This window comes from Vitis riparia, chromosome 5 (genome assembly GCF_004353265.1).
Source record: "Vitis riparia cultivar Riparia Gloire de Montpellier isolate 1030 chromosome 5, EGFV_Vit.rip_1.0, whole genome shotgun sequence".
Taxonomy (NCBI): Eukaryota; Viridiplantae; Streptophyta; class Magnoliopsida; order Vitales; family Vitaceae; genus Vitis; species Vitis riparia.
Window position 1 is genome coordinate 8,847,819 of NC_048435.1, and position 11,475 is coordinate 8,859,293.

The 11,475-nt window shown below is 34.7% G+C and overlaps 1 protein-coding gene across 2 annotated transcripts; it reads right to left on the bottom strand.

The window, feature by feature from the left end:
* Positions 1–79: 79 nt before the first annotated feature.
* On the bottom strand, positions 80–5,579 carry LOC117914129 (oxidation resistance protein 1). Of its 2 annotated transcripts, none has more exons than XM_034829335.1 (8): positions 5,281–5,579; positions 4,277–4,731; positions 4,115–4,187; positions 3,896–3,976; positions 3,673–3,736; positions 2,029–2,074; positions 1,831–1,915; positions 80–477 (listed from the first exon to the last, which is right to left on the bottom strand). In XM_034829335.1, exons 1-8 carry the CDS (start codon positions 5,338–5,340, stop codon positions 439–441), a joined length of 903 nt encoding a protein of 300 aa, XP_034685226.1. In that variant the 5' UTR covers positions 5,341–5,579; the 3' UTR covers positions 80–438. The 2 variants fall into 2 exon arrangements, with proteins under 2 accessions (XP_034685226.1, XP_034685225.1); XM_034829334.1 differs by having other exon boundaries at positions 2,029–2,116; positions 5,281–5,578.
* Between the last annotated feature and the right edge of the window lie 5,896 nt (positions 5,580–11,475).

Genomic DNA, 11,475 nt, shown 5'->3' on the forward strand with positions numbered 1-11,475 from the left:
TACCTGATGCACTTGCTTCAGCCTCCCTACATATCTACATGTAGTCTTTAGGCAATTTCTCATTGCAACATTTGCTAGATTAAGGTATATATTACCATGGATCTTATATTATATTGAAAGAATAGAGATACATCAATACATAAACATTAAGTAATGTGTTAACAACTCAATGTCTGACTTTCCTCATCTTTCTCTTTTCCAAACATTCAACTGCCACATGGCCCATAAAACAGCCCAAACTTCAAATGGACAACACGCTATGACATACATGGATCATACAAATTGGGAGCCTGGGGGTGGTTGGTAAGTCATGACATGTATAATCAGAGCCCTCCTGTACCAAAACGGAGGGCAGCTGGACAGGAAAAGAATAAAGAATAGGACCATAAGTATTTTCAGAGATACAACTTGGGAAGAAAACACCGTCTTAATCTTGTGTCAGAGCAGGTATTGTGATGAATGTGTGAAACCCCATAGCTGCATAAATGAAAGGATGCAAGATAAATACAATCAGATCTGATATAGATGACAGGATGACATTCAATCATGAAACTCAGAGCTAAGAGCACGATTAGCATTAAGATGCAAACTGATGTTTCAAAGAGTATAAATAAACAAGTTGAACATCGCTTGCCCACTTCTTTTGGTAATCCTACCTGGGAGACAATCCATTTCACACTGAATTTTTCAGGCATTTATTTCTAGTCAAAATTTATGCCGATGTTCTGGGTGTTCCATGTGTTTGGAAGCTCTGAGCTTTAGAAGTCCAAGAGGATCAATTTAGATACTCAAGTCTGTTCCCAAAATTGGTAATAAACAGAAACATAAAAAATTTGCCAAAGTTGGTAAGTTCGACTCGCTTATCCAATCACCATAGTTCAAAATATGGTCATGCAGATATAATCAAACACTATGCAAGCAATGGTGGTTGACCTCCAAACCTTGGAACTTTTCCATTGTTTGGTAAAGTTTCAGTGTTTAATTTGTATAAAAACAATTCTTCAAACTTCTAAAATATATGAAAATCCTCAAGCTAGTAGGAGAACTTAAAAGGGGAAAAATTAGTATATTTTCAAGTAAATCTGCAGCTACTCATCCTAACTAACGTGTTTGTATGTATGTACATTGTATAAATGTTCCAGGCAGAACATGTTTTTTTGTTCTTTTTCCCCATTTAGAAAGAAATTATAAATGTTGAGAGTTCCATCGTCATTCTGTGTAGAACCTGTTTTTTGTTGGTTTTCGTTACCTCCTTTGAAAAGCATTTTGAAATGACCAGTGATGGGTTCAGTTTTCATTCTTTTTCATTTCTGATCCTTGATCATTTTGCACAATTTTCAACAAATGTTTAATGAGATTTTGCTAGATTTTAGGAAGAGAACTATGCTCTTCCAAATTTCTTTAGGTGGAATTTCATTTCATTAAAAGGATGGAAATTTGAAATTTTATGTTAAGGATTAACTTTCAAAATGCGAAGTAAATCCTAAAATGATCTACAACTATTTTGCACAATTTGATAAAATATTATCCATTGAATTTGGTATATAAGAGTACCGATACATTTTTTGTTTGATTTCATATAGAAGAAATGATGACCAACAACTTGAATGTGGGATTATGTAAAACAAGATAAGCGATCATCGGTTGGGTTTGATAAAGTGGGTTGGCATGTTACAAATCTCTACTTGAGAATCATAATATTATTTGGATAACAGGAGTGGGCCAAAAAGAAGATACTCTTAACTAAAAATGCAAAGACAATAAGATTATCCAATATCCAGTCTAGATGTTAGACAAAAATTAAAACATGCAAAGAAAACCAAGAAGTACCTCTACATTCTTCAATTCAAATTCTGGATTATGAGCCAAGCATAAATTCCCAAATGTTTCACAGGGTCCACTGGTTCCACTTAACCTTCTCATAGAGAAATTAAGAATCAGAGAAACAAATTTAGGAATAGCTTTCCATCACCAAGCAAAGACAAGTTGGAACAAGTTTATGGTCAAATGGCCAAGAAAGCAACTTACAAATCTTCGTCCAAGCACAAAGCAAAGTTCCCACCCCCACCAAGTGCTAGCAAGTCATTCAAACACAAATAAAAGTATCGGTTGGCACCTATTTATATGAATCAGAGAGTAAGCTTACAAGAACAATACAAAAAGACTATTGGTGGCTTCTCATACATTAATTCAAACTCAAAATTTTTTCTTTAATTGAAAAAACCCTAGAAATTATCCTTCATCTTAATTGCTCTCATGTTCTTCATTACAGAATTCAGTACACAAAACCCAAGACCTTTCTGATTCTATTATCCATCAAGATCATAATCATGTTACACAGTCATATGTGAAAGAGATGGAACAAGTTATTGGGTTCCCATTTTTACGCTATGACTAACCTCCTAAAAAAATAAATAAACAAACAAAAGAGAAAGAATTGGGCATTGAGGTGTTCCATTCAGGTTGAGAATTGATATGAAAAAGGGTTTACAAAGGACAATTTGAAAGTTTTCTAAAGAACTAGTCTTACAAAATTACCAAAAATAATTAGCATCCATAAGAAACAAGAAGAAATGTTCTAAGTGCTTTTATCCACTGGAAGTGTAAAAAATAAACCAAACAAAAGTTCCAGCAGAATTGAAAAAACCAAATTTACAGATATGCATAGACTCCAAAATTGACTGGAAGGTCCATGAGTGGAAGCACCATTGAACCACAAATTGATCAGTTCCACAGCCCCTTGCAAGATCCATTATGACAGAAACAGGATCAGTTCCTAAGGTTCATCTCATTTTCAAGTCCTAGGCTGGTTATGGCTAGTTCAGCAGGTTTGCTGTTTTTATTTTAGTACTTAAGAAAGATTTTGATTGGATCTGGAAACTATCTAAAAGGTTTTAATTCTATTATTTAGTAACAATATTATTACTGTTATGGATCAAATTCTAGTGTACAAAGGATTTGATCAGATATATAGAGGTCATCAATGTAAAATGCTCCAACCCCATAAAGTCTCTTTCCTGGAGGTAACTCCTAAGGCAGCAATCAGTAGGCTGGATTCTCCAGCCTATGGACTAAGCCAGGATATAATTACCCAACATAAGCAAATAACCAACTATTTTTTAACCATCAAAAAAACTTAATAAATAAAATTGACTCCTAATTTTGATTTTTTTTTTTTTTTAATTTCTCTTCTGTAATTTTATACACCCTTTACTAAATAATATGTAGAGTCCCCACACACATGTGAAACCCAGGTTATATGCATGCTGTCATATGCATAAAAAAAGGAAAAGGTACATATGTGATGAAAGAATACCCTTATCTGCCCAAATGCCACTAAAAAACATAAGGATGATAAATTGAGGTCAACCAATGATATTCGCCACCAATTTGGATTCCCTTGGTTTCCTAGAAAGGATGAACCCATCTTCATAGAAGCATTCAAAAAAGCAAAATAATGAACAAAGCCTTGTTTATGTAAAAGACAACTAAATCCTATCAAATATAAGAGTGTGCAAATCATCAGCCAAATAGTAAACACCAGAATTTACCAAATATGCCAATGGGGCTAACCAAGTCACTTCTTCAGTCATAAATATAAGCATCTCAAAACTTATTTGTTGCATCTTCATTCTAGAAGGAATAGAAGCATTATGTAGATGACATGCTTACCCGTGGGTCTAAATAATCTTGGTTCACCATATATGGTCGTGAATACAAATGCTTGGTTTGTTCCCTACAACCAAAAAGATGAAAAGTTCAATGTTAGCTCAACATTAGGATGCCTCAAATTTATATGGGCAAAAGAAAGAGAAAGAGTACCAAACACGTAAAATATCAAAGAGACAACAACTTCATCAAGCACAAATACACCAACAGTGATATGTCAACTCACTTGATATTTTCTTTTTGCAGTAGGCTTCAAGGGGCACTCGAGCAGGCCCCCAAACACAGCACCTTGCATGTCTCCGACAATCTAAAAAGTGTAAAGCATGATTGGCACCATTTCAATTATTAGTAAGTGATATGAGAGTTGAAAACAATCTTTCATTGATGAATCTCAAACAATCATGAATTCTTCGGGGTTTTTACTTAAATAAAGACAACAGCATACCAGCAAACAAGGACCAGAAAGGTCAGCACTCTTACGAATAAGTGTGCGGAGTGATATACCATGTTTCAACGTACTGCCCTTCATTTTAAACGATCAGAGCTGAATCAAAAACCAAATACAAGAGCAACTTATGCAGGCTATTACTTTGTTAGCAAAACTCACCTGTACAGCAGCACCCATTGGCACCCTTTAACTATATTAGGAAGGGATGATAACAAGAACTCATATAAATCTGAGGAGATAAATGAAGAGTTGTCTGTGAGATTGGGTGCAGGATTTTCTGAACTATGTAACTCAGTTGCTTCTTCAAACACGTCAGAACTACTAGTGCTTCTTCCAGAACCATGGTCTTCATCTTCTTCAGGAGCATCAAGTGTTCCTTTGTTCTTGTACATTGACTCACCATTTCCTTTTTTCTCACTAACTGGACTATAATCTGCAGGGCTAGCCAATGGATCATGCCTTACATTTTTACCACTCCATCTAACAGGAAGTGATCTAATCGGTCTAATATCAGGTTGATGCTTGTTTGATCTGAATCCATCAAACCTTGCCGAGGGTAGAACAAAGGAAAGCAATGAGGACAACGATCTTCCTCCCTTAGAACTAGGCCTGGCCTACACATTCAAAAACCTAGCATTTCAAACAATGACGAATATAACTCACAATTAAAAATTAAAATGGAAGAGGCCAATGATGCTTTGGTTTGTTGCTTAGAAAATGGAGGGAACTAAAGAGAACTTTAAACATGATTCTTAAACTAAATTGAGAGATGGATGAACACGAAACTGAAGCTGTAAGCGAAGGCGTCAACAGGCTTTAAGTTAGGGTATTCTAGCTTCACACTTATGGATTTCCCTTAATCAAAAAGAAAAAAAAAATTGCAAAGCAATAATCAAATATCTTTTATACTAAGCATCCAAAAGTTCAGAAACGTTCATATTCACCAGCATTTACATTTGCAAGGATAATAAATTCGGATCAGAAAAAATTGAAACAGATGCAGAATCGGAGATCGAAATCAAACAACATATCAATTTGCATAAATTTAAAACTAAAAAAAGAAAAAAAAAATCAACAAAATCACAAAAAATTCAACTAAACAGAGCTGCTGATAAAATAGAAGAAGAGAATTAGAATATATGAAATGGGAGAAGAGGAAATACCTGAGACGGAGAAGACGAAGAATCGTCCCAAAAACGAGAAAGCTTGTCCTTAAAGTACATGACGAGGATTGTGAGCAATGTGCTTGTCAATACCCAAACCCTAACCCTAAATCAAAAGTCAGATTCCATATAAAAGCGAGAGAGAAAGAGAGACGTTAGAAATGAGGTTGTTCTGGTTAGTACGTGAAAAAGAAAAAGAGAGAAAAACAAGAAAGAAGCGTCGGTGGAGGAAAGTCGGGTGGCTATTGCTCCCTAACAAACAGAACCTAAGTTTAGGACGCTACGCTGCGTGCCGGTGCTCACATCCTCCCCTGTACCCTTACTCTCATTCCTCCGTTTCCATCACCCCCTCTCTCATTCAAGTCCCCAATTCCATTTTATTATGATCCATGACTTCTTATTTTCAAAATTTTCAAGAAAATGTTTTAATACAAAGAGAATAATTATAATATCCAATGTCCAAATAAAGTTCTTAATACTATTTAATTGACACATTTTAAAGTTACGAGAGAGCTACTTCGGATTTAGAGCGGATAATATTTATATAATTGAGTGTGATATAAATATGAGATTTAAACATTTTTTAGGATTAAAATTTATAAAAAGCCCCCTAAAATATAAAATGGAGAATATAAAAGAAAAAAAAGTAAATTGCATGAAGAAGAGCATTTGAATGGTTGTTAGCCTCTCACTTGGTCAATTTAGAGTAGAGTCCTCTTGCTTGTCTTTATGCTCTTTTTTTCTACTCCTTGGCTTTTATTTATCATTTTCCCCATTACCCTTTTTCTTTTTTAATTTTATTATTTTTTTAAATTATTAATTTTTTTTGACCCTAACGTTAGTCATTCATATTTAGGAATTAGTCATGTCATTTGGGATTTATCTATTTTTATTTATTAAATCTAATCATTGAAATCATTCAAAATAATATATATATATATATTTGAGGGTGTTTGTGTTTTTAGTTTTTTAATGAATGTAATTTCCTTTTGAATTTTAGTTGTTTGTTGTTCAACATTTTTACAAAATTATTATAAATTTTTTATTCATCAAAATATTTGATTTTTTTTTTAAAATAGAAAAAAATAATATTTCGGGTTTTCTTTACTTTTTAATGTTTAGTAAAAATAAAATATTATGAAAACAAATAACTTAATACTTAGTACTAGGCACTATTTAGTTTTAAGTTCTATTTAAAATTAAGTAAAAACAAAACAACAAAATAAAAAACAAAAACCACCTATTCTACTATCACATTTTCATTTATTATTAAACTTCAGACACAATTAAATAAAAATTATATTCCATTACTCTGAGGAAAATGAGTCTACTCAGGAATCCCAACAGGATGAGTCCCCTGTTATGTCTCCTACCTATTCTCAGATGATTAACACAATAAGCCTAAGTGATGAAGATTTTGAGATCAACAAGGATCTCTTAAGAAAAGACTTCTATTCTGAAGTCAATAAGCAAAGAAATGATTGGTTCTTTAGCACCGTCCCTAAGCTCATTAGAACCATTTACCAAGAAGAATTTTATGCCTACTTAAGACAAGAAAAGAAAAATATTAAGTTTTGGATTTGGTTTGAACTCTTCAAACAAGAGGAATATCCAGATTATCCTAGTAAGCGTGTTAATAACACTAAGAGCACTGAGTCCTTTGAATTTTCTAAGGAATTCCAAGAAAATCCCCAAATCAACCAAGCCTTTGTTGATAGGATTAATCAGAAGATTAAGGATAATCTTGTCACCCCTTTGACTGTTCAGCCTCATATGAGAATCAATATGGTTAAAGGTGATATTAGTTCAGAAGAAGAAGCTGATGAACTAATTAAGATGTTTGAGGAACCCCATAATCAAATTATTAACAATTTAGAAACCTTTAAGACTAGGAATTACTATCCTAGACCTACTTTTCCTGACATGCAGTTTGAGGAAAGAAATCAGTATACTCAAGCCTCATACACCAGTGGTACTATCTATGAATGGAACATAGACGGTATGACCGAGTATAACATACTCACTAAGCTTCAAGAAATGACCATGGTAAGCACAGCCTATAAGTTAAACAATAGACTGCCAGATCATGCTGTAGCTCAGACCATTGTTGCTGGGTTTACAGGTCAGCTTAAGGGTTGGTGGGATAATTATCTCACTTTCGATGATAGAAGTAGTATCCTTAAAGCCTATAGGATTAATGAGAATAGTGAAGTTGTTAAGGACGAAGATGGCCAAGATATAGAGGATGCAGTGGCTACTCTAATCTACTCTATATCCAAGCACTTCATTGGAGATCCTGCAAAAATTAAGGATAAAACTGCAGATCTCTTGACCAACCTTAAGTGTCCTAAGCTTCATGATTTTAGGTGGTATAAGGAAGTTTTCCTAACCAAAGTCATGCTAAGGTCAGATTGTAACCAGTCTTTTTGGAAAGAAAAATTCATCTCAGGATTGCCCAAGCTTTTCTCTGAGAGAATTAGGATCAAGATAAGGGAACAGTATAATGGTCAAATCCCTTATGATAAGCTAACCTATGGTGAGATTATAAGCATTGTCACAGCTGAAGGGATTAAGTTGTGCAATGACTTCAAGCTTAAGCAACAAATGAAGAATGAACAGAAAATCTACAAGAATGAATTTGGTTCATTCTGTAGCCAGTTTGGTTTCAGCCAAAAGGAAACTATGCCTCCCTCTAAGCAAAAACCAAGCAGGAAGCCTAGCAAAGATAAGTTTTACCACAGTAAGAGAGGTACCTATGACAACTATAGGATGAATGATACTAAGCAGTCAAGACACATCCAAAGAAGAGTCAACAAGGATACCCAGAAAAAGGTAGAAACTCCTTTAGACGTCAAACCAATTATCTGTTTTAAATGTGGCAAAGTCGGCCATTATAAAAAAGATTGTAGAGTTAAGCAAAAGATTAATAACTTAAGTGTCTCAGATGACCTAAAAAGTATGCTTTGTAAGGTAATGTTAAGCTCCACAGATTCTGAATCAAGGACTGATTCAGATAATGAAGATGACATTAATCAACTAGACAGTAGTGGTGAAGTTTCTTGCCAATCTTCTAGTGACCAAGCCGTTTGCATTAAAGGTAATTGTAATTGTCGTCCTAAAACTATAAATGTCATAAGCCAAGATCAGGAATTCATCCTAGATACTTTAAGAAAAGTTGAAGATGAAAAGACTAAGCAAAATCTCTATGAAGTTTTTAAGAAATCTGTTGTTAAGGTAGAAGCCAAGAAGACTGTTAATCCTTATAACCTTAATGATATCTTAAACAGGTTTGACCAACAGTCTCCCAAGGAAGTCAGCATTAAGGAACTTCATGAAGAAGTTAAGCAGCATAAAAAGGAGATTAAGGAGTTAAGACAATTCATAAGTCTAGGTCTCTCTGATCTTCAAGATCAAATCAATAGAATTGTCAACCAAGGAAACCTCATGGATATTCCAGAATCTTCTCAAGTTAATGATAATGAGACAAATAATTTTTTGAATACTGTGAGTAGGGTTATCTTCCAAAGGTGGGAAATCTCCCTTACTATAGTAGTCAAAGATATATTTGTCCTAGATATTATTGCTTTGATTGATTCAGGAGCGTCTGATAATTGCCTTCAAGAAGGTCTTGTACCTATTCCTTTATGCGAAGAGACTAGACAGTCTCTATTTGGAGCCAATGGCAAAAGACTTGCCATTAAGTATAAATTAACAGATGTTGATATCCGTAACCATGACATCTGTATTAAGCAAAGCTTTGTCCTTGTTAAGGATCTTAAGGAAAAAGCCCTCCTAGGAATACCCTTCTTAAGCTCTATTTATCCCATGTGGGTAGATAACCAAGGTATAAGAACAAAGCTTTTTGATAAGGAAATTCTTTTTGAATTTGCTATTCCTGTCACTCTTTGTGGTCAAGATATTAATCTGGTTAAAATAGATCCACCTAAGATTCTAGGTACCCAATTCATTCATAATCTCATTATAAATGATATTTTAAGCATTCTTTTATGCATTTCAAGATTTCAAACTGATATTTTGAATCAAGGAATTTTAAAAGTTGTTTTCACATCTGAGAAAACAATTAAGTATATAGCTTTTAAGTATAATTCAACTGATTGGATTATTTTAAACCCTAATTTTATTAAAAGAGAAAGTTCCATTCCTAATCACTCAACTCATGGAATTTGCAGGGTTCATGAGACCATGGCCCCTAAAAAGAATACCCAAGCTCCTAACCAGAAAACCCAATCCAGTCAAGCTCCTTCTCCCCATAAAATGCTATGGAGCCAACAAGTTGAAGAAGAAGAAGCAAGGCTTCATTCTTCTAAACCTATGCATAACAAGATGATGACCTTGTACTATGATCATTCTGATCCTGCTAATCCAGCCAAGGCCACCCAACACCCAGTCATTTCAGGGTCCCAGACCTTTAAGCAAGTTATTAAGGCTAATCCCTCTCAAAAGGAATTAGCATCAAGCTCTTCTTTTTCAAACAAGCAAATTGTGGTGGCTGCCAACCCCACACCTCTTTCAACAAAATCAAGATATTGGCAAAATGATTTAAATCAAGCTCTTTTGGTTATAGAAAGAGAATTTTTCTCTGAAAACCCCAGAGAGATTGCTGCAAAAGCTTTTAAAGAAAATTTTCATTATCCCTCTGGTGATATTTTAAAAACAAGAGAGTTTTATGAAGCAGTCCTTACAGAAACTGGTTCTGTTAAGATTAAGCATCATGCTGACAAATTCAGCAATATAGGTTTGGCATTCTCCACCTGCCATATCTATAAGATTCTTACTGTTAAGCAATGGGGTGGAAATCCCAATCTTTAAAGGGAATTTTCTGAACCATCTAAGCCAAGGTTTTTTAATTATTGGGATTATCAGAAAGCATGGTTTAATGCTTTTCTGATCCAGAATAGGGACTTCCATCATTCATGGATGTTCTATTTTCCATCTAAGAATCAGCTTTCCTCTTTCCCATTCTGGTTCTACAGCTGGTGGACTTATTATGGTCCAACTATTAAGATCTTTCCTAAGCCCATACTGGATGGCTTTGAGCTATTCAGAAGTTCTTTTGATGTCCCTAGAGAACTTTCAGCTTTTCCCCTTTCACTATTCTTTTTCAGCATTTTTGGCCTTGCTTGGATAGTCCAGTGGGACTATATTATCATTACGGATGAATCAGCAGCCTTTCCATCTCTGGGAAGGACTTTTAAAACTAAATGGTGGGATGCCTTGAAAAATGATGCATCTATTGATGCAGTCAAGCAGTATTTCCTCAAGAACCCCACACAAGTCTCAGCCAGTGATGATATGTCTCAGTTTCTCCTCAAAAAGCAACAGTTACAAGCCATGCTCGCAGCAGCTAAGACCCCTCAAGATTTCCAGAAAATCCTTGAAGAAGGAAGCACAAGCTTCTCCCAAGAAAATTCCTATGCAGAGTCTGATGATTCAACAAGCTACCTTCTAGACAACGGTGATGACTGTGAAGGAATCCTTCCTCCAATAAGAAGATCTAAGTAATCATCAGCCTTATGTCTTCCATCAAGAATATTTCAAGCTCTGCAGTTTCTGCACCAAAAGCAGCAAGCATGTGTTCACACAGTTTAAAGATGCCTGACAGCCGTCATTTCAGCCGAAAGCACGTTTCCGGTTCAAGAGTCAAAAGTTCTACTGTTCACTGTTCACTATTCAAGCACTATTCAAGGTCGGTCTACTGTTCATGGTTACTGTTCAAGATTCCCTTTTTGCCTATTTAAGGAGGCTCGGGTTTCATTTGTAAGCACAGTTAAATTTTCTCTCCCAAGCCTATGCTCTCCCTTCTCTCTTCTTTCTCTCTCATCATGTAATCCCTTTAAGCCTTCAAGCTTTCAAGCTTTCTTCAAGCTTTCCTACCCTTATCCATTGTAAGATATTCTCCTTATGTATAATATAAGTATGTTTTGATTACCTCCTATATGGATGATTTTTAATTATGCTTTGATTTAATTTTACGTTTTTTATTTTGTTTTTTATTTTGTACCGCCTACATGGTCGGTTTTATGCTTTCTATTTTATACCGCCTACATGGTCGGTTTTAAGCTTATTATGAACTAACAAGTTTTTTGGTTCCTTCTCTTTAAATTTCTGGTTGGATATCTTCTGTATTTTCTAACCCTCTTCTTTGTTTTGAATCACTGGCATAATTCATTTGTT